This window comes from Gobius niger, assembly GCF_951799975.1.
Source record: "Gobius niger genome assembly, chromosome: 18".
Lineage (NCBI taxonomy): Eukaryota > Metazoa > Chordata > Actinopteri > Gobiiformes > Gobiidae > Gobius > Gobius niger.
In genome coordinates this window covers 29,339,882-29,367,401 of record NC_136869.1, presented here as the reverse complement: position 1 = coordinate 29,367,401, position 27,520 = coordinate 29,339,882, and the positions used below count along the sequence as shown (strand labels likewise).

The following is a 27,520-nucleotide window of genomic DNA, read 5'->3' as shown; positions in this document are numbered from 1 at the left end:
GAAATTAACTTTGCTGGTCCTTTCAGACACGAGCTGTCATCCCGGTGCAGTCACAGGCAGACCTCTCATGGTGTGTTCCAGGCGACTGGTCACTAGTATTCTTCCCACAGAGCGTTCCAGCTGAATAAAGTCATATGGAAACAAAATGGCTAATGCTACAACAGCTAGCTAGTACGATACGAGAGAACGTTTTAGGAATGCTTCTCCACACCAGACATGTTATATTGAAGGCTGTGACCAAGAGTAAAGTTTTACCACTAGCTGCGACTCTCCGTCTTCATCACATATCTGAACTCTGCCTTGGAACGCCGCTCCAAGTGGTAATTACAACATGTAAACCAGTGACCAGTCGCTTGGAGCACACCGTTACTTCTCAGTAAGACCCGTCTTTTTCTGGAGGTTCAACCAGCTGCAAGATCACATCCATTCAATATTAGTATTTGTTAGAAAGTGTGCCTGTAGCAGTGTTTTTCTGTGGTCGCAGCGCTAAGGAGCATTAGGAAAACTGCTCATTTTTGTCGCCAAATGTTACAAGCGCGCACAGTAACACGTTATAATAACTACACCTTATTTAGCCTTAATAAATGATGAATCAACCCTTAATTCATCATCAACAATTCATTAGTTAAGTGAGACTAACACTTAATAACTACTTAACCACGAATAAGTGAAGTATGTGAAGAACTATTCATTATGAGTTAGGCATTAACTGTAGTAGGTTATTAAGTGTTAGTGACACTTAACTAATGAACTGTTCATGATGAATTAAGTGTTAATTCATTTACTAAGGCTAAATAAAAAGGTGTAGTTATTCTAAAGTGTTACCAGGGTAACTAGTAAATACAGGATTTACAGTTTGGTAAATCCTACATTTACAGAAGCACTTAGTGTAAAAATACTGTTTACTTAATTTTAATACTCATCAAATGTGTTAATAGTTAATAGTTTCTGGGGCTAGCAAGTGGCTAGCTAGCCCCAGAAAGCAGCTAACCGTATAAATGACATAAATAATTATAAAAAGTGATTAAACAAGGCCACAGCTCTAATGGTAATAGGTGGAAACTGGTGCAGGCATTAAAAATGTTTAGTGACTTCATTTGCTCACATGTCGAGTGCAAATGAGGCCTGGCTGGGTCAGGGCACCGAGCACTGTCAATAAATAGTGTTAGGAGCCGAACTCCACCGTGTCATCAGTGATGGGCCTGAACTGGTAGTTTCCTCTGCCGTCCATGTGGAGGTAGTACTGCGCACACAGGAAACAAGACTTAAGTCACAACAGAGTTCAGTCACTGAGCTTTAACTACTGCAGGCTGCACTAGCACTAAGGACCACATGATGAGCAGGTCCTTGGACCCGCTTCATGTTGATTGCTGATTGGTGTAGTCATAGCAGCTAGCAAAGTGCGGGTCTCATTTCTGTTTGTTCACAGTTTTGAGTATTATCCAAACAACTTTTCCATCCTACAACATGTTCGATACATTTACCAAAAACAATCCTATATCCCCTAACTAACGACTAGTGCTTCAGACGTGTACCGAGAGTGTCTGATCACAGCAGTCAGGTTTACTGTGAGGCCTAGGTCACTGCAAGGTTAGACTGGACTCAAAAGGATTTGACTGAAATTCAGACATTTGCTTTGGCTTTTAAGTTAAGCTATTAAGTTCAATTATCCAATAGGATCATTTTCAAATTGACCTGTATTTAGTGTAGGAACATCCGGTTATCACTCACTGCATACCAATTCCCTGACATGGACCATAAATCATCTACTATTGCTGAAAGTGCCCTGGTCTCAGTCGAGGTCAGGTATCGGCAAACTGTGGCTTATCCAGACTTTCAGCCCATGAAGTGAGCATCACCTGAGGCTCTCGCACTTCGGGCTCTGGAATATGTGGCTGTGAAACTGAAGGACTTCATCTGACACAGCGCTGGAGAGTCAAACAGGCCACAGAATGAAGACAGCTCAGTGGAGTCAGCGATGGTATTATGGAGTGTTCCAGACACTGCGTCCTGAGTCAGGCTAGTGTAACTGTGTGGGCAGGGCAATAGTGACATTTAAAGCTTGGTGCTAATTTGCCTTCTGCACGTCTCTGTGCATCTAAGTAAGGAGAGTCTTCTTAAAGGGACTATTTGAACACACATGACTAGCGCGACTCGTCAGCCTCGATAAGACCGTTAAGGCTGGAGCCTATGTGGCCGATATGATACTGGGTTCGTAACCATCCTACTGGTCATGGCTTAGTTCTTACTTGTATAAAAGCTGCATTGATTTGTCAATGCAGCACCATCTGCAACCACTATGGCCCTATACCCAAGACTAAAGAATACTTTTAATAATATCTCATGAATACACTTCATCTGAACCCAATCACTTTATTTGCATGAGCTAAATAACAGTAACCGCAGTAACCGCTGACCAAATTCATTTATTTGTCCTCTCCCCTTAAATTTTGCTGGGAATTGGGAATGAGTTAGCATGTGTAGCCATTTGTGGGCCGGGTGAAGCATTTTCATCATTGGGTGTAAAGTTCCTCAGTTTGAATCTTGCTTTCAGAAGGATATTGTACAACAGAATATAGAGCTTACCTCATGGTGCTTCCAAAGAGACCGTCGGTGAGACACTGTGAACAGAGTGATGCCAACCTGCACACATGAAAGAGGTCACATTATTCTTTATTCTCTCTATCGGCAAATGGATTCCTCCTGCTGTACCGTGCGGCAGTGGCTGTAGATGAAGTCCTCCACGTCCACGCTCACAGCACTGGTGCACTCGTCCAGGATGGCAAACTGAGGCTTGTGGTAGAACAGGCGGGCCATCTGGAGAGGAACACAGGTAACGTTAGATATTCTATCGATTGGAGTTTAAGTCGCTACACTTAACAGTCCCTCTTCTCCATCGTTCATAAACATAGCCCAACATTTACCAAACTTCTTACGCACAAACAGAAACCAAACTGCTGGCTTCAGCCACTGAGTTCCACTGCCCACAGAGAGAGCTTATAGCGATGGTCCCAATGTCAAAGCGCTGGCCAGTGGCCTCTCCATGTTTCGGGAAACATGACCAACATGGCATGTTTGTATACATCGGGGTAGGCAACGACAGGCCCAGGGGGCCAAATAAGGGAACCTCTGGCCCCGAGGATGATTTTAAGAAATATAACGACAATAAGAGATAGAATACCTATTAAAGTACTCAAAAAAAAATACTGACAGTATTTCCCACCTTCATTTCCAGGCAGAAGATCCCATTTGGTCATATATAATGTAAAACACTGGCGTTTGCAGAAAATGGTTCTTTACTTTGGACTACAATGGTGAGGTCCTTGGTGTTTTGGCGACAATGAAAATCATCTCCCCAATGCAAACCTTCCTACCCTTGGTATACGCACTCCCCCAAAGCGCAGCACCAAACATGGCTGAACTACAGAATGACTCCTCTAATTTCTAATAAGTATCATCACATTGTGTGACCAATAGACTAAGCCTATAGCTTCTATATTTATTACAGATAATTATGAAAAAATACAAAATGTTGAAGCCCAGGTTGAGGCTCTGTTCGGGCTCCAGGGGGGGCTCCTGAGTAGATGTCAGTGTGCATGTCCTGGTGTAGTGTGGTCCTCACTGCCATCCTCTGCTTCTCTCCTCCGCTCAGCACGTCCATCCAGTCCTGCACAGAGTCCCAGCTTCTCTCCCTGTCCAGGATGTGTCCCAGCTGCACGTTGTCCAGATACTGGTTCAGCACCTGCATATAGAAACACTCCGTTTACAGGCTGCGATATCAGCCCTGAACCTCCACATTTGTCCTTTTGTTTCCTGTAGCGACTCTTGTGACCTATATGACCCAAACTGCAGGTGTGGATGACGGGCGCAAAGAGGGCGGGGTGATAGGCCACTCTACACAGTAGTCCCCATCCATCGGAACGCACAGTTGAGAGGTACAAGTGCGGAGTTGGGAAAGGGCCATTGACCTGACCTGTGCGTCACTACTGGGCAGGAAAGTTAGAGGATTGTTGTTTGATTGTGGGAGGGCTGTACCTGGTCGGAGATGCCTTTCCTCCTCTGATCCTCCTGGGTGTCAGGGTAAATCACCTGGTCCCGAAGAGAGCCCAGGGTCATGTACGGCCTCTGCAGAAGAAAACAGACTTTCATTTTTTCAGTGTGTGGAGAGGAGATTCCTGACTTGAGCAGGAGTCTGCTGTGTCACCTGTGGGACATAGAAGAGCTTCCCTCGATCTGGTTTGGTCAGCTCCCCTCCAAACAAAGGCCACAGCTGAAAAAACAAAAAAAGCAACAGTTTGTAAGGAGTAATACATTCTTTTATGAATATACATTCATGTTGTAGTGGATATGTCAGACCTCTCCAAGGACTCTGAACAGGGAGCTCTTCCCACAGCCATTGGGTCCACACACCAGCACATTGGTACCAGACTGCACCTGTTAGCAACACAGGGCTAAGCCTGACACATACACTGTGCAACTAGACCAGTAGATTCTAAATAAAATATGCTAAGCAAAAACAGCAACAACATTTTGACACAGAACAAATGGGCACAATCGCGAGTCTGATATTTAATTCTGACGACCCAAAAGCTGTCTGAAACGTGTTTCTGTACTGATGGTAATGGTAAATGGTCTCAACTTATATAGCGTTTTTCCACCTACATTAGGCACTCAAAGCGCTTTACAGCAAGGATCCACTCACCCATTCACTCTCGCATTCATACACCAATGTATGCAGACACTGGGGGCAATGTGGGTGAAGTGTCTTGCCCAAGGACACAACGACAGTGTGCACCTTCAGGAGGTGGGATTCGAACCCCCGACCTTCCGATCATGAGACGACCCGCTCTACCATCTGCGCCACTGTCGCCCCCATTAGTAATTATTCAAGTATTCAAGTATTCCATCAGTAATGACTAATATCTTTATGTACAGCAAACTCAATACAATAATGGGTCAGACGCGTCAAGTCAAAAGGCCAGGACGACCTTTGCAAGATTGCACACATGTCTTTATCGATATTCAGACGATATTTTTGCGATCATTGAGGGATTGGAAAAAAAAAAACAGGGTTATCGCTAACCCCTAATCTCACACAAACTATGTTTTTAGGACACAGTCACAGCTGTGCTCTGTGGATACGTGAATAATTTCTGCACATTCTATTCTTCGCAGACAATTATAAATATGTGTATAGGCATCACATATTTAAGTAGTTGTTTGGAGTGAGCAGCTCAGTCTGGGACTTGAAGTGGAGGATAAAGTGCCCATTTGGAGTGCATTGGGGAAAAACCCAGGGGAAATTGCGAACAGAAATACAGGAACTTTTTAAAGTGCCAGTCCATTTTGTGCTTCCTGTAGATGGCAGATGGAACAGAGTGAGAATGTGCACGTCAAACAGACAGAGGGAACCACAAAGCAGTGATACCAGCTAGACTCTAGACTAAATGTCCATTTGGACGTCTACTTTTCCCGTTCATACTTGAGTACAAATCGATCCTAAGACATACTGTAGCACTGCAATATTGATATATTTAACACTGAAACACGACAGCGTTACAGTATTGCTTTACCTCAAAGGACAGGTCTCTGATGAGGACGTCTCCATTGGGCGTTGCCAATGGCGTGTGCTCAAACCTGCAAAAACACAGGATACATTTGACTAGTTTTTCAGATAGTCTTACTCAGACTTCATCTGAGTGCATGATCACTATTAGGGTTGTTCCGTCCATCGTGATGAGTGAAGAACATCACGATGGAGAGCCACCATCGCGATGCCATGCCAGCCACTTTCGCCAAATGGGTGAAATACAGCACATATATTTATCTATCACTAATGATTTACATCATTATATGGACGAGGAAACATCCGCTGTTTAGCGCCTCGCCGCTAAAGGCTGATGACCCGCTTTGAGACACGATACGCAACTCGCAGAATGAAGCAGTTTGAGACGGTCACGTGAGCAGATGTTACTGAAAGAGGCTCTGACAGTGTTTCGAAGCAATCTGAGTCAGGAAGAGCGATACAAGCTCCAGAGTGCAGAGTTTTTTGGATATCACTTTCTCACAGGAAAAAAAAATCATGTTCCTGTCAAATGTGATCTCTCCATCTAAACGGGCATGAAAAAGTAACTATGAAAAAGTGGAATTTCCTAAATTGTGCCTGACTACACAAGCCTTTTGTGTAACTTGGTTACTTAGGTTTCTTAGGACTTTGCGCTCCCTCATACTCTGCTTCCCTTTTCATGAAATCTAAGAATCCAGCATTTGCTGCTTGTTCCTCCCTCCTGTCAACTACCTGTCACTGTCAGCCAATCACAGCCTGCTATCTTTGCCTCTGAACCAATCACCTCCCAAGACAGTCTCTCACTCTTGTTGCTTTATGTGCAAACCCCCTCTTCAGCCTATCAATCTACTCCTCTTCCTCCCCACACAGAAACCAGAGAGCAAACGTACTTGATGATGTTGTCCTGGTTGATGACTCGACCGCTGCCTGGCGTCAGCTGGAGCCTCTCAGTGGCAGACTCTAGAACACACAGCATGGCAGAAAAATAAACAATATTTCATTTATTGTGAGCAAATGAATGGATATAACATTTAAGATCATTTAATATAAAACATGTACCCAATAATAAAAGGCACACTGCAGAACACTCCAGGCTATACGTTTAGCTCACCATAAAGCATTGACAGTAAAGACACATGTTTCATTGCTTAGGTCAAATTATTTGCAGTTTGGTTTCAAAGGAAAAAGATCAAAATGGAGTGTGAAGAGGAAGATATTGAATGTGACAGTACCTTCGTTCTGCTGGACCATGGTGCGCTGGTATCTGCCTGAGTTCAGCTCCTTCAGCACCTTCATCAGCTCTGTGATCCGCACCGTGAACCTGGGCACAGGCATGTGTGTTTTGGAGGTACATTTTGAGTAGTGGCGTATCCATTTTTTTTAGTCTGTCGAATGACTATTTTTTCTTTGTTGATAGTAACTTCTGGTCTGGAGGATAATTCTCCCGTCAAAGAAACTTTTTTTTGAATAAACACGAGCCGTTTTTTGTCCGACAGCAGTGATCGAATCCAAACCGAGCCCGATAGGGGGAGGGGGGGAGGGGGATTTTTGAGAGGGGGCTCTCGACTTGTACGGTTTGAAAAAGCCTCAGTGCACTCCAGTTTTAGTCTGGCATAAAGCCAGACTGACTTTATTTATGTATTTGTAATATACTGTACATAGACAGTTATGCGTCAACTCGTCTAAGGCAAGAACATATCTCAAAAGGAACAGGGCACCGTTTTCTCATAGAAAGTATTTGCAACTCACCCAGAGAGGCGGGTCATCTCCCTCCCTGCTAGGACGATCCTGCCCAGGGCCTGGGACAACCTCAGCAGCATGCGCCCGCTCTGGTAATAGTCCTGCAGCACAGACCAGCAGTTACTTCCCAGGCCTCACGAGGGCCACTTTCACCCTGCAGCAGCCTCGGGACAGGGGTGTACAGGGGGTATAGGCTTTAGGACAGGAGCGTACAGGGGGTATAGGCTTTAGGACAGGGGCGTACAGGGGGTATAGGCTTTAGGAGAGGGGCGTACAGGGGGTATAGGCTTTAGTACAGGGGCGTACAGGGGGTATAGGCTTTAGTACAGGGGCGTACAGGGGGATGTAGGCTTTAGGACAGGAGCGTACAGGGGGTATAGGCTTTAGGACAGGAGCGTACAGGGGATATAGGCTTTAGGACAGGAGCGTACAGGGGGTGTAGGCTTTAGGACAGGAGCGTACAGGGGGTATAGGCTTTAGGACAGGAGCGTACAGGGGGTGTAGGCTTTAGGACAGGAGCGTACAGGGGGTGTAGGCTTTAGGACAGGAGCGTACAGGGGGTATAGGCTTTAGGACAGGAGCGTACAGGGGGTATAGGCTTTAGGACAGGAGAGTACAGGGGGTATAGGCTTTAGGACAGGAGAGTACAGGGGGATGTAGGCTTTAGGACAGGAGAGTACAGGGGGATGTAGGCTTTAGGACAGGAGCGTACAGGGGGTAAAGGCTTTAGGACAGGAGCGTACAGGGGGTATAGGCTTTAGGACAGGGGCGTACAGGGGGTATAGGCTTTAGGAGAGGGGCGTACAGGGGGTATAGGCTTTAGTACAGGGGCGTACAGGGGGTATAGGCTTTAGGACAGGAGCGTACAGGGGGTGTAGGCTTTAGGACAGGAGCGTACAGGGGGTGTAGGCTTTAGGACAGGAGCGTACAGGGGGTGTAGGCTTTAGGACAGGAGCGTACAGGGGGTATAGGCTTTAGGAGAGGGGCGTACAGGGGGTATAGGCTTTAGGACAGGGGCGTACAGGGGGTATAGGCTTTAGGACAGGAGCGTACAGGGGGTATAGGCTTTAGGAGAGGGGCGTACAGGGGGTATAGGCTTTAGGACAGGGGCGTACAGGGGGTATAGGCTTTAGGACAGGAGAGTACAGGGGGTGTAGGCTTTAGGACAGGAGCGTACAGGGGGTAAAGGCTTTAGGACAGGAGCGTACAGGGGGTATAGGCTTTAGGACAGGAGCGTACAAAGGATATAGGCTTTAGGACAGGAGCGTACAGGGGGTAAAGGCTTTAGGACAGGAGCGTACAGGGGGTATAGGCTTTAGGACAGGAGCGTACAGGGGGTATAGGCTTTAGGACAGGAGCGTACAGAGGGTATAGGCTTTAGGACAGGGGCGTACAGGGGGATGTAGGCTTTAGGACAGGAGCGTACAGGGGGATATAGGCTTTAGGACAGGAGCGTACAGGGGGTATAGGCTTTAGGACAGGAGCGTACAGAGGGTATAGGCTTTAGGACAGGAGCGTACAGAGGGTATAGGCTTTAGGACAGGGGCGTACAGGGGGATGTAGGCTTTAGGACAGGAGCGTACAGAGGGTATAGGCTTTAGGACAGGAGCGTACAGAGGGTATAGGCTTTAGGACAGGAGCGTACAGGGGGTATAGGCTTTAGGACAGGGGCGTACAGGGGGATGTAGGCTTTAGGACAGGAGCGTACAGGGGGATGTAGGCTTTAGGACAGGAGCGTACAGGGGGTATAGGCTTTAGGACAGGAGAGTACAGGGGTATAGGCTTTAGGACAGGAGCGTACAGGGGTATAGGCTTTAGGACAGGAGCGTACAGGGGGATGCATGCTTTAGGACAGGAGCGTACAGGGGGTATAGGCTTTAGGACAGGAGCGTACAGGGGGATGTTGGCTTTAGGACAGGAGCGCACAGGGGGATGTTGGCTTTAGGACAGGAGTGTACAGGGGATAGTTTAGGAATCAAATGTGATACAGACTTCCTGAATTTCGCATTGTAAGGTCTTAGTTTGAGCTGTTAAATGAGCCCTCCCAAAGCTGCCTAGGCCTCATGGGAGCAGAGAGACATTGTAGTGATGGGCTAAACGAGCCGAGGCAGCGATACACGTATCATGCACAGAAAGTAATGCCTCAGCCGAGCTGTTTCACCGAGTGTACCATTTTAAGGAAGGTCACGTGACCGACAGTCAGTGGCTGCGTCCGAAACCATCAAATTGTAGCCTCTCAGCACTAACACTAGCAACTAATCCTTAACCTTTCATGGGGTCGACTGTTAGATCTGTGCAGTTAGTGAACTACAGCTTCAGAGCTATTTTGCCTAATCCGTCCATCCTACCCAGGGGAAAGGGAAGTGACACCAACAGCAGAAATATGATGGTTGTTATCACTGATACTTTTCATTCATTCTCATTCTTTTGTTTCTACTCTCAGTCCTGATGATTTGGTTCACATTGCTGCACGAGCATCAATTAGCTCAGGCCTTCAGTGTTGAGTTTTCTGTTTTAAGGCTCACTGGTGCAATGCTTTTTCACCACCAGGTGGCGCCTATAAGCCTGCCAACACTGCGTGATACAGTGTGACAATTTGTAAAAGTCTGTAACTCCCTTTGAGGTATATTCTACCCATCACTACATTGCAGTGAAAACCAGTGACAAGTTTGTACACTGTGGAAGCTCAGATCGGATTTCATAACATCCTGATCAGAAGATTAAGATAAAAATTTAGCACAGTTGGAAAAGGAACGGCTTGGGGCAAAAAAAGCCCCATAGTCACTCATCACACAGGTAAGAGGCCCATGGCAGAACACCGTGCACTCACTCACCTCCAGCAGCTCAGATTGGGTGCTGTGCAGGTATCTTGGGTCAGACAGGTTGAGGAATGGGCGGCTCACTACGAGGTATCCCACTACTGTAGCTATGTCTGCACACAGGAACACACAGGACAAACAGGCAGGACTGTTAATGCAAGACTGACTGTAGTAAAGTAGGACAAAAAACTCAAACATTCCTCCTGCCTTTAACTGACCACAGGGGAGGCCTTTGCCGTCGCCAACCTTGCACATTATGACTGTAGTACGAAATGAAACAATTATTTAAATAGACACGAAGTAAGGAAGTGTGACGAAGTGCGATTTACACTGCAGTTGTCCCTTAGTTTTCTGCAATAGTCTAATAAGCTGCACATGCATATCTCGGGTTTTGTTTGCCTTTGTCTTATTAGTTCAATTCTTATTCTACATAAATATCTCCTGTACAGTCAATAACAAAGGTTGATCTAATTTAAGTGTATTGTTTTGGTTAAGGTTGTTGTGTGTTAGTACCCTTTTCCTTGGTTTCCACCTGGGAGGTGCTTGGGGAGGGGTCACACAAACATTTCCTCCATTTATTATCGTAGGAGAATTATCTGGTTATTGCATTAAATTTGTCAAATAATGTTAAGTTACTCATTACTGTATTGCAGTTGTGTGTGAATCGCAGCCAGAAGATATGGTTGTGTGTTATTGTAATTCTTCCAATGAAGTGGAATGGGCCATTGTTTTAGGCAGGTGTGGGCTGCTTTTTGGGGAGGACAGTGAGGGAACCATGAAGTGACGTGAAACCTGTAAAAGTCTGGCAACACTGTGAATAAATTCCCAACTTAGGAAAATGTTTTTTTTCTTCTGATGTTTCCTTCGAAAGCCACTTTTTGGCCACATCCCGCTAAACTACCTCACAAGTAGGTATTCAGTTCACAATGTGGCTCCTTCAGGTGGTACCTAGGGCCATCTGCATTTTAAGCATCCATTTCAGAGATATTTTCATTGATGCTTGAGAAAAGTGGGTCTCAACCTGGGAGTTGGGACAAAATTTCAGGTGGGTGGGGTTGCCAGATCATGTAGATGAAATAAAATGCTTTTTATTTGTATTATTTTATTGTAGCATGTGTGTGCCATTTTCACAGTGTCATTATTTGTTCTTAATTTGATTTAAAGCCACACTGCGTAGAATTTTACCCAATAAATAAAATTTAAATGCGAGCATTTATTTTATGACAGATGTTCATCATTGAAAAATACATCAGAAATGAACATGTGCCTTTGCTAGGAGCGGCTCAGCTCCACTTAGACATGACTGCAACTTTAACGGGAGTAGGTACGTCTCCTGCTCGTCTCCATGGAGATGTGAATTGGAGAATTTGAGATTTAACTTCTTAACTCCCACCTGAACACGTTTTCTGTTCTCCAAATTCTCCAAATCTAAAAGCTTCTTCAAAATAGCGACAAAAAACGAGAAGAAAATGAGGATGTAAATTGACAAAAATGACAAAAATCCAGCAAAAAAATAATAATAATCCAGCAAGAAAAGTGACAAAAATCCAACAAAAATGTGACAGAATTCCAGCAAAAAAGTGACAAAAATCCAACAAAAATGTGACAAAAATGCATCAAAAAGTACCAAAAAAACCAAAAGTGCCATAAAAAAGTGACAAAAACACATAAATAATAATAAAAAGTGACGACAATGGCAAAGAGGAGTGAATGCATTTGGTTTTGGCAGGTGGTAAGAGGTTAAATACGTTAAGTTCTCATCCAAATCACTTCTCTGATTACTCACTGTAGAAATTGTATTTTCTGTGTTGAGCTGATTAGGAGGATTTTTTCATTTGTTTAAGAATTATATAGGCTAATGTACGCTTCCTACAATGTGACCCTACAGCAGCGTGCGGGGGTCATGAACTCCATTCATTGTTATAATCGGAGTCATGGCTCCAAGGGTTGACTGCTTTAGAAATTAGCTAAATCTGTTTATTTTAAAGTGGACATGGCAATTTAATAAAACATTCCATATGGATTTTTTTTTTTTTTTTAAGTCAGAATTAGTCAGAGGGTTATTCTCATCAGTAGTCCCCTGGCCATGATGTAGAAAACAAAGAATATGCATTAAAGTAATGCATTAATGTTTTACTGGTTTAGGCGCTTTATGGTCCATTTTAGACTCGCTTTCAAGTCTTGATTTGATTTTAAACTAGGTCTGGTTGTACAAAAAATAGATGTTTGCATGTGAATGCACAATCATTTATTGGAGAAAAATAACGCTTAAAAGCCTATGCTAACTAGGACTGAACAATTAATTGCATTTGCAATTTTATCGCGATATTACACAAGGCAATTTCCAAATCGTAGAGGCACACAATTTTGCCCCATACAGATGACGGCCGCGGCCCATAGGAGTGAATGAAGCTGCGAGAGAGACGGCGACGTGCATGTTTTTGTTTATTTCTCAGTCTAGTTAAGGTGCGCAGTAGATCGTGCATGGACAGTGAAAATATCAGCGTCTATGATGCAGCCACCACAAATTTATTTCTCCATAGCATTACGTTAGCCGGCATAATGGAAGCTACTCATGCTAAGCTACCTATAGGAATGAATGGGCCGCTATGCCAATTTATAATATGCATGTGCAAATTCTACAGTTTGTATTGAAATGCCTGCTCCTTCTATCCATCCATCTATCTATAGCCCAGGGGTCTGCAACCATCAAACGAACCATTTTGGACGATTTCAAACCAATTGAGAGTCTCAAAGAGCCGCAACGGTTTAACGTTCAAATGACCAATCAAACTGATCAATTGTTTTTGATCAGTTTGAATTTATTGATCCGTTTAGAAAAATACAAATAAATTCACAATATTTATTACAATAATTAATTATGTTTTCTTTGGGGTTTTTATGTAATACTTATGTGGAATAGGTATTACAGTAGAGTAAACAACCTACACTTAGCAATGATGCTGTCCACGAAGCCCATGGAGAAGCGGAAGAAGATGAAGCTGTGTAGGTGGTCCACCTGAGCACATGAAGGAAGGACAGAGGGTTACAGTCGACTTAATACCATGGTAAACATATAGAGCCAGTACCTACCAGCTTCTTAAAGGTGCTGTGCATGGTCAGTTTCTCCCTCAGGTTCCCATTGTAGAAGGCTATCTCCTCACTACACACAAGACATACTGCATCGTTTATTACAATCCTTTCAATTAGGGCGTTCTGCTCTCCCAAAATTTCATCCGATGGGCGGGGGAGCAACTGAGCCTCGAAGGCTGGGCGGGATAGCTAACCGTTGCCCCTGGGGTCTGAGCTGTCCCTGGGAGACTATAGTAAAAAAGCAGCCATTTCATAAGCACTGACAGCCTCTGATTATCTCTCTGCCCAATACAACTTTATTGAGTCTGTGTTTTCAACGTGAGAACATCAGCCATGTCAAAAAATAAGTCTGTAGCCGAGCTGCTAACCGCTCGGCCGGAGCTAACTAGCTCCTTAGCAGCGCATAGATCCGGTGAAAACAAGTATTATGCAATAATAACGTCAATACAGCCGGTAACTATATAAAGCTGCCTTTGAGATGATCACACACTGAGCCGGGCTTGATGCATTTGTGGTTTATTGAGGACTTTTCATCAACAATGAGCTTTAGGCGATTGTAACAAGCTAACGGGGCTAACCTGAAATAACCATTGTCCACTGACACAAATAACAGTCCTTTATTCTGACGTATGGGCTGGATATGAGCTTAAATACTAGGGAGATCCTTGCGTAGATCGTATGTAGCTATAGTTGAAGATCCATAGGACATGGCAGTAACAAAGAGGGACTAGTTAGAACTAAAGCAGCAGCTCCTTCCTGCTTCAGAACACATTCAAAATCACTCGCCCCTGACGTCTAAATCAATCAGTGGTTTTGTAAAGCCCAATATCACAACAGGAGTCGCCTCACAGGGTTGCACAAACCATTAAGGCAATAAAACAGAACAGAAAAGTCTCCATCGCGTTCAGTCTGAATGCAGAATAACAGCAACAGGAAGTGCGCTAAACAACAAACGGTGTCATTTTTTATCACAGTGCCGCTCTGTGGATGAAATTTTGGGAAAGCAGAACGCCCGATTTGGAGATGCACCGATACTGGGGGTTTGAGTAAACACCAACATTTGATACTTAAAGTGGCTGCTGTGAGTGAAAAAGTGTCCTATGCAAACAAGATGTTGCATATTTCCAATTAACTCTATAAATAATAAACACCAGTAATACGAAGGAGATGGCGATAGACTTCAGGAGGAAGACACTACCGCACACACAACTGAACATCCAGGGGGAGGACATTGAGGAGGTGGACAGCTTCAAGTACCTGGGTGTTCACCTCAACAATAAACTGGACTGGTCCCACAACACCAACTCCCTGTACAAGAAGGGCTAAAGTGGCCTCCACCTTCTGAGGAGACTGAGGTCGTTCGGAGTGAGCAGGCCTCTGCTCAGGACTTTTGATGACTCTGTGGTGGCCTCTGCTCTCCACTACGCTGCCGTGTGCTGGGCCCCGGCCGCACAGAGCGGCACAAGAACAGACTGAAATATAGCCGCAAGTGGCGATTATTGGCCTTCGCCGACCGCCCTGCCCAAAGCAAGGGGGCGCTTCGCGCCATTTTGTCTCCCTCAATCTAAATTTACGGTATTGCTACTGCCTTTATGTTTGTCAGATACCGAGAGGACACATTATGGAAAAAATTTAAAAAACAAAGTTTTTTTCAGAAAAAAAAAGAAGAGTTTTTTGACAATGCTGAGAACTCTGCTATTCATTTATACATTATACAGAGAAAAATGTGTACACCGCGTTTTATTTTTAATTATGCAAATGACATTTTTTGTCAACTTAAATGAGAGTCAGCATAATTGACTCTGTGCATTCCTCGCCACCCAAAAAACAACATTCGGTTTTGCTAGCACGTCAAAATAAAAGCACCGCCTCATTCATTAGTTTGTTCAGCAGTTCGTTAGTTCAACTTTTTTTTATGTCTGACTATTAACAGACAAAACACAATGAATATCTCAACTGAAAGAAAGTTATTTTTGGATGATTTGGCTCGTCCTCGCTCTGCAGCCTGTACCATCTCTCCCCTTACTCTTCTAGCATGGAACTTTTCTAAGGTAAATTTTGTACAACAGGTCAAATGCTAACGCTAGCTCTGCTGCTAGCTATGTCTAAACTTTAAGCTGTTGCTGCTGGTTTATTTGTGTATCTTTCTAATTATAAAAGTGCTTATCAGGCAAGTTATCCTTTAAAATCCACTGTTTATCTGCTCACGCTGCAACAAATGTAAACCTGGCTCTGAAAAGACTGGTCCTTATCGTAAACATGCTGCTGAGCTTCACCTTTTTTTATTATTGTCACTGGATAAAGTCAGAGCGGACATGTGTCTCGATTGCGTTACAGTAGCAAGTACCTGCTGAACTAATGAATGAGCCGGTGCTTTTATTTTGAAACCGGCAGTCGTTTTTTTGGGCGGCGACTTAACCGCTAGCTTAATGCACAGAGTCAATTTTCAAGTCTTTAACTGGTAGAGGATCATTTAAATGCGGTTGAAAAAATCTCCCAGTGATAAAAAACTCAAAATCTACAGTTCCAAATTATTATGCAACTCATCGTTTCAATATATTTTAAACCTTGTAATTAGCTGAAGATGGTTATTTGTTGAATTTGCAGCATTAGGAGGTCATATTTACTGAAATCAAATCCTATTTCAATCAAAAACATCTCAATAGGTCAAGTTATATTTTGACATAGGAGACCTTCTTTGAGCAGCTTCAAGATTCTTAAATCCATTAAAGTTTTTTTTTTACCTTTTTGGACACTGAAATACAATTTGCATAATAATTTAGAAGGTGGTGTATGAATTTGTATCACACTATAGGATGGATTGGATAACCTTTGGTTCCTAACTTCTCTAGAACTTCTTCACCAGGTCTTCCTCGGAGGAGATAGAAAAAGCACATGTTGCTGAATTATGGAGTTTAACACATGGCTGAGCCAACGCCGTGAAAAATATGGCATAGGTGTGATTGACTTTTCTGATCGGAGCGACCAAATATAATTTTGTGCCATATTATTTTAATTTTCGTAAAACTAAAATTTGTACTCACCATATAATTCCTATAGGGGGCGCTATCGCGCCAAATTTGAATTTTGCCTAATGAGAGTGTTTAGGACTGTGACTTTAACAACTGATAAAAAAAATTATCAATATCGGGCTTCATATGTGCGAATGGGAGCCATTTATTGTTTGCAAAAAATAGCAAAATACTTCGTCCAGTTTGCGGCTTCGCCGCATAAAAAACGTAAAACTTCGAAAAGTAATTTGGATAACTTTTAAAGTTCTACTTCTCAAGATCATTTTCCACCCAAAACTAGCTTGTTCCGATAAACGCTCTAGGAGGAGATCGATTTTGTACGAAGTGAAAAATAGAGGCATATTCCCGCTTTGCGGGCTGTCATCCAAAATGGCTGACATCCAATATGGCCGACGGCGTTGCCGTAATAATATTTTTTGGACAAATTGTCATGATGCACGTCTGTACCGATTTTTATGCTTCTACAACAAACTTCATTGGATCGGGTTTGAATTTTGGGCCAAAATCTGCATTATACATGTATGTGCACTAGCCTGGCTAACGCCAGACTAAAATCACAAGTGATATTTAGTCTGGGGACACCAATTCATTTTCTCGTAGGAGAGGTGTGGTTTACGATCGTCCATAGTCGTTTATTGGGCGACACGAAAAAAAAATGTCTATCATGCGTCTGCACGAGGCCACAGCCAATCGTATCATCGTATGAGATGACGTATGACGTACCCGCTGTAAACTTTTGAGCTAAACTATTTAGAACAAGGTCTAAAGCTTGATCGAAAAATACCATCGCGTCTGCTGCTGTCATGTTGGATCCATAAATACACTTTTTTTTTTTTTTTTATCCGTAAATAAACTACAAGCTTCCTTATATAGAATTGTGCGTCATCGTCTTGGTCCCTCCTCGCTCTGTGATTGGTTCCCAAATCCATGCGAAAATTTGGGCCATGGTCCCCAGGCTGCTGTGCAGTTCCAAATGATTCGAGCGCACACAGCAGCCTGGTGTTAGCCAGGTTGTATCATTTGTCGTGCTCATTTCATGTGCGCTCCGCGCACTTTGGGAGAGTATACGATTACAAGAGGCCCTTCGCCAGCCCTGATGGCACTCAGGCCTAACAAGCTGGTCAGGACGGCCAGCTCCATCCTGGGCTGCTCCTGGACTCTGGAGGTGGTGAGGGACAACACCTCCCACCCACTGTAGAGGAGCTGAGCAGCTCTTTCAGTGGCAGACTGAGACACCCTCAGTGCAAGAAGGATCACTACCACAAGGCCTTCAACCCCACTGCTGTTACTGTACAGTAAGACTGTGAAGATTTCTGCCCCTTAAGATTTTTGCTTTTACTTATTGTACTTTTACTATTTAACTGCAAATTTCCTGTTCACCGCTAAAATGTGATGTTTAGTAGATTGATTGAATGTGCCATTTTATTTTTGGTATGCCCTAAAATGTTTTAAAGTTTCGATCGATAGATCGATAGATATGTATAAGATCAGCTATATTTTCACAGCATTTCATAAACTAAATACAAACACTTGGCTATTCCAGCAGGTTAAAACCATTTCCGCTGCAGAATTTGCCAGGCCCACCTGTGGCACACCTGTGGCCCACCTGTGGCCCACCTGTGGCCCACCTGTGGCCCACCTGTGGCCCACCTTCTGAACAGGCCCATGTAAGTGAGGCAGAGTCAACTGCAAGGGCAAAGCTTTTATTTTTCCTCTCTGGGAAAAATGTGTGTTGAAATGCAGTTACCTGTTGGTGATGAGTCTGGAGTTGACGTAGCGGTACTCTCCTTCATATTTCTGCTCTATCATCGTCATCTTTCCCATGGGCCTCCTCAGTCTGGTCAGAAAATAACCGGAGATCAGCAGGTAGGCCATCATGACCGCTGGGCCCTAAGCCAAAGGGCAAAAACTGTATCACATATATATATTCTCTACATAAAGTAAAACAGCCTACACAAGCAGCGAGATAAGCTAGGTGTAGCTTAACTGTATTTATTCACTTGCCGCTCTGTTTCCATGTTAATAGCATGTCGCTTGTAGAATCCATGAATAAGGCATGTGTTTATAATGGTGGATCGTTTTGGTGTGGCGGCTGGACCGCGGCAGCACACCAAGCCAGCTGTGTTTTGGATATGACAGAACAATCGAAGGACCGCACCTCTCTGGACATACCCGGGAAACAACGCAAATGTGGACTTTTCTTGAGTGAATGCACAACAGGGGAGTTCCCTTCTGCAGTAGTGTGATGCTGAGGCGCATGAATGACTCTGGTTTGATTCAACATTTTTGTACTCGATTTTTGCCAGAGGTGTAGGACTAAACTTGCATGTTGTCACAGCCTGTACATACAGTCACCTACTTAAAGGAATAGGCCACCGTTTTAACATACTAAGATATGTTCTTACCTCACTTTAGACGTGTTAATATATCCCCGTCTGGTCTTTGTCCGTGCGCTCTGCCAGGCAAACGGAGCACATACGCAGCCTCTCCCACATGTCACATAGCTCCGAAAAAGCTCACGATAGAAGCTACCAAGCTCTTCCACGTGTTCCCTATTTAAATAAAGTTACGTGAAGTGTTTTCATGCGAAGTATATTTACACAGAAATGTAACATGTCGATTTTATAAGCAGATAAAAAGGGGGACTATATTGTGAGGCGTAATGATACGAGGAGCACAGCGTCCGCGTAGTAACTCCTAAAGACTTCCCCCGCTCACTTCCGTCAATAACCTTTAGGAGTTACTGCGCGGACGTTTTGCTCCTCGTATCATTACGCCTCACAATATAGTACCCCTTTTTATCTGCTTATAAAATCGACATGTTACATTTCTGTGTAAATATACTTCGCATGAAAACACTTCACGTAACTTTATTTAAATAGGGAACACATGGAAGAGCTTGGTAGCTTCTATCGTGAGCTTTTTCGGAGCTATATGACATGTGGGAGAGGCTGCGTATGTGCTCCGTTTGCCTGACAGAGCGCGCGGACAAAGACCAGACGGGGATATATTAACTCGACTAAAGTGAGGTAAGAACATATCTTAGTATGTAAAAACGGTGGCCTATTCCTTTAAATTAAACCATGTCTGTCCTGTGGTCACTGATACAACAATCAGATGGAGTCTTCGAAACATCTGGGTGTAATGACAAACTGTTTAAGAGAAATAAGTCAAAACATTGCATATACAGTGGGTTGCAAAAGTATCCGTCTGTACCCCTTTAACTTTGACATTTTGTCACGCTACGGTCCACAATCTCATACTCTACATTCACATAACATTTTAAGCATATGTATAAGATGCACACTAACTGACACACAATTGTGAAGTGAAATTTATACATGATGCTGAACTTTATTTATGAATTAAAAAAAAACTGAAAAGTGGGGTGTGCAAAAGTATCTATAGCCCTTAATGTGTGGCTGTTGCACGGACTTATCTGACATGAAGCCCGTGCGTTTGTTGATGCGTTTGTCTTGATAGATTCAGTCTGAGTTTGCCCGTGTTACACGTTGACAGGAGTGGGGTTGAACTGGTGTGACTGTCCCATAGACTGAAAAACTATTGCTATTCTTCAGCATACAGGCCCGACACTGAGCTGGTCTATTTGCTTTTTGTTTAACCCGATTTGGCAAGAGCCCAACGAGTCAGGGGCGCACGGCGGAGCGAGACGTCTCTGCTCCGCCTCCAACCCGCGACAATTCCCAATAACTCGCAGCAGCGCGCCACCGCACGCAGCAGTGAGAGACGCATATTCGTGACCGTGCGTAATAATTCGTGCCATTAATCGTAACACGCAGTAACAGGTCGCAACAGTTCGTGGCGGCGCGTGAAACCTCTACCCCGAATCACTCACATTCGTGATCCTCGGCCACGAATGTGGATTCGTGGCATTCGTGACCTGTCGTCGTTATGTGTAAACCCAGCATTAGATGTCAAAAAGTATTTGCGGCTCCCAGTGTTTTCTTTTCCGTGGAAACCGGATCAAATGGCTCTTTCGGTGTTAAAGGTTGCCGACCCCTGTTCTAGCCGCACAAACGCCAGATTTGCGCAGTGTATGACTATTAGTCAATAGTCCAACTTCTGAAGGCAATTGGTTGCAATAAAAGGAAAGGGGAGCCGGTACTTATGCACATCACACTTATCCATTTTTTATAAAAATCCCCCCCAAAAAAATCTAAATCATATATAAATTTCATTTCTCTTCACGATTGTGTGTCACTTAGCGTGTGTCTTTTACGAAAAATTTAGACTAAATATATTGATGTTTGTGGTCCATAGCATGGCAAAATGTTGGAAAGTTAAAAGGGGGATACTTTTTCAACCCACTGTTACTGAACATTAAAAGGGACTTAGATGCAAGTTGGTCATTTTATACTCACTACTGCCCCCTTAGGTCTTATGTGCAACTGCAGTTTCTATATTAAGCTCGTGCATGACGGCACTACGGACTCAGCCTGGTCAAGTGAGTGAAGCAGCTATCATAACTCTTGGGGGCATTCCTTGCGCATTCCAAGGCTTAAATTTTAATTTCTGGATATTTGGGAGCTGAGCCAGGACGGATTGAAGAGCTTCTATTACTTTCGCATCTGCCGCCATTACCAAAACTACAACCAGCAAATGCAGCACAAATGGTTGACGTCACTCCAACACCCGTCTCCCTCGCTCGCTGAATGGTAGGTTGAAATTCAACCGATGTAACGCGGCCACTGAGATCAGACCCAGATGTACATGTAGGGAAATTAGTTCACGGAAGGCTGAGGCCAGGCTACTTCAGACACGAATCAATACCTTTTTGAGTGACAGTGCAGGATTTTAGAGGCAACTGTGGTGAACAGGTCTGAGCTCATTCTACAAATTAGGACATTGCTGGAGCATTTTTAAACTCCCTCTAAAGCAAATGTAAATATGCCAGATTCTAGGGCTGGGCTGATTTCAATCTGCAGACCTTGCAGACTGAAATCACAGAACATGAAAAACGAAGAACACATAGGTACAAGGACACTATGCACAGGTGGACACTTACTTGGGCTCCAATGGCACTTGTGAGTTTGAAAATGTAAAGACCAATATCCAGCAGCGGCTGCAAAATAACGCAAAAGGTAATTATTATTCAATAAATGCTGCACTTTGGAGAAGAGGTCCAGCGAAACTGTGCTTCTCAGTATACAGGCGGAGTCACCTTGCTGAGGTTGGAGTAGAGGTCTACCACACTGTTGCAGAACTTCTCCACGTCCTGTGTGAGCAGCTGGTCTACGTTGGCGATCCGGGTGTCCAGGTTTCCCATTTTGTAATAGGTGTACCCTCTGGGGCCCAGGGAAAGAAACAAGTAATGGTCAGAAAAAGGATTTGGTTCTTTATCACTGGCACTTATTTGGATTAACAATATAAAAAGGTAAAAGCAGTGTATAAGTACTCCATAGATTACATGAGTGTAACTGCAGGGCTTGACATCCAAGCATTTTGAGGTACTTGGACAAGTGCCATTACCAAAACATATGCCTGCTGAAGACCAATGTCCTTAGAAAACTTTTTCTGATGGATCATTTTGGATCATACCAGGCTTCTTTTGTGCACCCTCACCTACTTTCTATATGCAAATGATTGATCTGAGAGCTCCGGAAGTACACACAGGGTTACCACAATATGCAAAGAATATGGCAGTAAAAGTGTTACTTCTCTCTGCAACTGCATTTTAGCCCGAGGACCCTCCCGTGAGATAAAAAGGTCAATACTCTGGTGAAAGACTTAGGATATTGTGATAATATGTACGTTTGTGTCACGTTTTCCGTTCTGGGAGCTTCTGCTATAGCAGATCCTCGTCCCCATAGCTGTAGATGGAGGCAAGTGTGGTACTCACTGCAGGTACTGGTCATACAGGTGCTTGCTGAGTCTCTCTCTAAATCGCAGCTTCAGCTCATTCAGGCCCAGCTTGAGGAAGTTGTTTACTAAGGCTATCTGCACACACACACCACAGGGAAAATAAATCAATCAATACTTCAATGGGGTAAGCAAACCAATAGGAAATACCAGCATAATCTTCCAACAAGCATAAACATGTTAAGTGTGAGAGCTTCAACTTACCACTGGCATGAATTTGATAAAACTGAAGAGAAAAGTCTTGAAGTCTTTCGTGGAGCGGCCAATAATTGCACTAGAGTGAAACAAAGCAAAGGTGATCACCACATGCAGCTTATATCAGTCCACCACCCACTCACACACTGCATTCACCCCAGGCTTCAATGGTGTTTCCAAACAGTCTCCCATCCAAGTACCAAACAGGCTTAGCTTTCAGATCTGACGGGATCCCTAATGCATTGCTGCCATTATTTTTTATTTAGAGCTGGAAAGTAGAAACCTAATAAATGTGAAGATGGGGCAGACAGAACTGAACAGAGCAAACCAGTTCCCAGCTGAAGCCCCTGTGGACTAAAAGTTGCCACTCCAGCTCGACAAGTCAAAGAGGGAACGCGAAGCACAAGCTTTCACAGACCTGAGTCACGTAAAAGGAAGACAGTGTTGTACGCTGTCATGGCACACACTGCCTTACCAATGCTACTGCTGGGGCTACTTAGCTTCCAAAAAGACCTGCTGGAAATTCTCAAACTTAAATGAGAATCCTGAATAAACGCTCTACTAAGTGAAACCTGTTTATCCACTGGATGCTGTGGCTGGTCTAATCGAGGCATTAATCAAATCGGAACAAATAATTACATTCAGAAGAGGCATCTTAAGCTTTGGTCCATCATTTTCAAACTGATAGTAGCAGTTGGTTGATCGTCATATAAGGACCATGCCAACCCCCTACATATCGTATCAGACCCTAAAAATCCTCTCATATGATCTTTAGTTGTTTCCAAACTCGGAGGAAAGACACTCGAGGGCTATTCCAGGGGAATCTTATTTCAGATTAGTTTAAGTTGAATACAGTTGAATGAAACTGATACAAAATTACCACTATTATCAAATAAAGAGACTGAATCTTTGTTTTTTTTTCTTTTTCAAATCAAATACATGAAAGTCGAAATATTTGGACACAAGTTTGAATATTTAAACGTCAAATCAAACGACACTGATATAAATGATAATAATAATAATAATAATACTACTAGAACTACTTTTTAATGAATAACTGAGGGGCAGTTGGAGTACGGCAAAAGCCCAGGGGTTTTCCCTTTAGTGCCCAGGGTCACCTTTCTATCATGGTGCCGTTCTGGATCATCCACACGTCACAGTAGGTGCGAGTCACCAACATGGCAGCGATGAGGAGCAGGCACCCAGTCTGTGGAGAGACACAGCAGAGTTAACCAGAGCTGCACATCATAAAGTTACTATCAGGATGGCCTTGGTGCTATCAGCTCTCTGAAGGCTCGATTGGGGAGGTCACGTGGGCTCTCATGTGGACTTCTGGAACCAGGAGTCTGGGCCAGAGGTGACAGATGACACTGCAGTGGACAGGATTAGCTCATGTTTACTATCAGGGGGTAACATAGGCCATGGCACCATAAAAAGAGCATAAGAAAAGAGTCAGGTGTGCTTAGATTGGTGCATCTTTTGTGGCTGCTGTGATCATTATTTGTCAGTTGTCACTACACTGATACGCTTCAAAAAATCATGACAGATTGGAAATGTCAATCAGAACAAAGACATTTGGTTTGTATAAACCACATCTTTTTATCTGCTTTTAAATTTGTATTGGTCTATTATTGTATCTGTGTGTGTGTGTTTGCGTTGCTCTTTGCTGTGTTGTCCATGATGTGAACTTGAATTATTCTCATAAACTTCATAAACTGAGAGCCCGCAGAATATACCTCCACACAGAAGACCCTCGGCACCATGACGCGCAGTATCCGTAAGATCCGCATGAAGAACGCCCAGTCCACAGCAGCTTTGTCCTTTCGCCCATCTTTCTGTAAATTAAAAGCACAATATTAAAACACAAGGGCATCCTGATCCAAAGTCACCCGTGACGCTGTGAACACATGACTGTGAAGGAAATGTTTCATCAGGCCAGTATTCAGCAGTGTTTATCACAGTAAGAAAGAAAGAAATTAGAAATAATCAGAATGATGTGGGAGGGATCTGATTTGTTTTTTAGTTGTTGTGCTTAGGGCTGCTCGATTATAGAAAAAATAATAATCACGATTATTTTAGTAATAATTGAAATCACGATTATTCAAACGATTTGTTGCCTTAAAAAAAAATTATTTATTTTATTTATTCATTTTTATTATTATTTTAAAAAATAACTATGGACTACATTTTCTTTGGACAATAAAAGCATTTTTATTTTTTTATATGCTCACGTTTCTAAACTAATCCTGCTGGCCAGCAGGGGTCACCTGCCCCCCTCACATCTGTCCATCAGAGCCGCGTGGCCTGATGACATCACACAGCGCTAATGTTTTTATGTCAAACCAAAGCCTGAAGAAGAGTTTTAGACTTTTCTACTAAACAAAACCAGGGCCTGAGCAAAGGATGTCGAGGCTTCTAAACAGCTGTTCTCCTTCAGCACAAGGTGAGCTCTTAACAGTGGCGTTTTCTCGAGAGTTAGGTATAAAAAATATTAGTACGATATTATTTACAGTTCTGTCACTGCGCTGGTGTTTCTGCTGATCAGACGCGTCACACAAACCGCACAGGGCGGACATTTTGCGCTTTGGATGGACGAGCGGGAGGGCATCCTTAATAGTCGTTTGTTCTCGATTATGCTATTTTTGTGATCGTCTAGTGTAATAATCGAAATCGTAATCGAATTTCGACTCATTGCACAGCCCTAGTTGTGCTGATTAGCGACTCCTTCAGACTCGGCCGCGGAGGGAGGAGGAAAAGCCAGCATTCAGCCGTGCATCTAAACCACATCAGGCTGGTGTATTATTAACACTTACACACAACACTGAAAAGCTACCGGCACTACAACAAGACCACAACTTTCTGCCTTTCTTGGTGCATGCGTGGTTCTTCGTAGGAGAAGAAGCCTAACTCTGGCCTAACTCTGGCCTAACTCTGGCCTAACTCTGGCCTAACTCTGGCCTAACTCTGGCCTAACTCTGGCCTAACTCTGGCCTAACTCTGGCCTAACTCTGGCCTAACTCTGGCCTAACTCTGGCCTAACTCTGGCCTAACTCTAGCCTAACTCTAGCCTAACTCTAGCCTAACTCTAGCCTAACTCTAGCCTAACTCTAGCCTAACTCTTGGGGCCATTCCTTGCACATTCAAAGGCTTCATTTTAAATTTCTCGATATTTGGAGCCGAGCCAGAACGGAATAAAGAGCTTCCATTACTTTCGTGTCCGCCGCCATTGCCAAACTACAACCAATTGCGGCGCAAATGCTTGACGTCACGTCACCTACAACACCCGCCTCCCCCGCTCGCTGAATGGTAGGATTGAATTCAACAGACCCAGACGTACATGTACATGATAATTGACCGGAGTTTACAGAAGGCCAGGCTACCTCATTCCTGTTACCATTCTGAGGAAGAGAAATAGGAAAAATCCATTAAAAAAATGAACAGACTGAGATGCCCCCATACAGTTTTGTACAGCTAAAGATATGGCAATTTAAAAAAACTGTTTTGCGGCAAATCCATACAACAAAAACCCACGAAGTTTAATAAACTGTACCCACCCCACAGTTATCACATTAACGTCTTATTTCTTTAAAGTCAGGCTTTAAAGTTGTTTTTGACATGTGTCCCATTGGTTTTCACATTGAAGTGGCGCTTCTGAATTTGCACCTAGTCACAAGGTGGTGGTATTGCAGCAATGTCAGCCCGCTGGCTGCTATCCTCGCGCACCACTAAATGTACATGTACAGTCCAAAAGTACCCAGTAGAGAGGGACAAAAAGGATTTGCTGGACACAAAGTAAGATTTAACTCTTTACTAAGGAGCAAACATCATAAGATCGTTCTTCTCTCCGCTCCTTTTTGTTCGCTAAATTCACTTAGCACTTAACTGAAGGATCTAGATCACAGTGACACTGCGGAGATGAGCTACAGATCTACAACTACAAAATATCAACACTTCCACAGAAAGAATTATCATGGAATCTCCTCCTATGACTTATTTCAAATGTATATAAACAACATCCTCTGGATTTTCTGCCAAATTTGAAGCGTTTCTGCAGATCCAAGTAGAGTTAGATGAGAAAAGACCGCCAGGGCGACGCGTGTCTGATCAAAACCCAACTCAGACCCAATCGTCTGTCAGTCTGCTGTCAGGGCACGTCACTTCCAATCATCCCTTTCATGCCCAGGCAGTGAAAAGCAACTTGTCCCGCCTGGTGGCGCCGCTGCAGCCGCCTCGCACTCACGAGAACACTGAACACGTATGGCGTTAGAGCGAGGCGGTGGCATCTTGGACACGACTCTGACAGGCATGCACCGCTCACCTGCAGGGCCCGCCTCGCTCATCTTAAACACACCTAATGATATGAACATGTGACTGCAACAGGTAATGCACAGACTGAGACAGGTGTCAGGTGAAAGGTCAGCTCCCTCAGGCACATGTTTCAGAGCAAGCACTTACCTCTGTGGTCTGGAGGAGCTCTGTGGATCCCTGTCTAAGAAACAAAACACAAGACAATAAGTCATAGACAGCTATAGTTTGAACTCTGAACTCTGAAATAACGACTACAGTCTGAGCACTGCTGCTCATACTTACAGTACTGCATGGGTACTACCACTACTACATCAGACAAGGCATGGATAAAGTTTGACTCGGTTTTAGATGGCCTCTCCGTCTCAAGCAAACAGGCTACAATTCGCTTCTGTTATAGCTTTTCAATGACCGAACCATTTAGACGAGGGGTCGAAATAAGCTAATAATTGAAAGTTCGAAAGCACAATGTATGCCGTAACGCGACAACTCAGTAACTCTGAGGTGAATAATTGAGCTACAACGAAGACCTACTGGTGTTCTAACGCTGTATTTATCAAAAGAAGGCTACACATGAGGCTCAGATGGATGGAAATGTGCAAAGAAAAGACGCAATTGTAAACATGATATCATTGTTTGGGCACCTGCATCCAACTCGTGTCAATCAGTGCAGCGCAGGCCAATGGGCGCTCATGTGTTCCTGTACCTGTGCCGTCGGCTCGCCCGTCGTCTCTGTTTGACCAAGTATAAAAGCAACAATACTCCAGCTCCTATGGAAGAGTTTTTGACAGTCAAATATTTACTGATGGCCGCCATATTCCTGACACGAACGACCCACCGGTGAGAGTTAGCGGTGAGCGTTCAGAGGCAGAAGGAGACTCCACTTCCGC

General features: G+C 43.8%; 1 protein-coding gene across 1 annotated transcript; it reads right to left on the bottom strand.

Moving 5' to 3' along the window:
* Positions 1–974: 974 nt before the first annotated feature.
* On the bottom strand, positions 975–27,520 carry abcd3a (ATP-binding cassette, sub-family D (ALD), member 3a). The gene is made up of 23 exons (XM_079575933.1): positions 27,337–27,520; positions 26,781–26,814; positions 24,062–24,160; positions 23,444–23,532; positions 22,335–22,404; positions 22,111–22,208; positions 21,433–21,556; positions 21,277–21,333; positions 17,998–18,140; positions 13,219–13,288; positions 13,075–13,144; positions 10,141–10,238; positions 7,316–7,407; positions 6,799–6,887; positions 6,457–6,526; positions 5,574–5,637; positions 4,357–4,434; positions 4,205–4,270; positions 4,036–4,125; positions 3,623–3,742; positions 2,713–2,817; positions 2,587–2,643; positions 975–1,243 (listed from the first exon to the last, which is right to left on the bottom strand). Exons 1-23 carry the CDS (start codon positions 27,444–27,446, stop codon positions 1,166–1,168), a joined length of 1,971 nt encoding a protein of 656 aa, XP_079432059.1. The 5' UTR covers positions 27,447–27,520; the 3' UTR covers positions 975–1,165.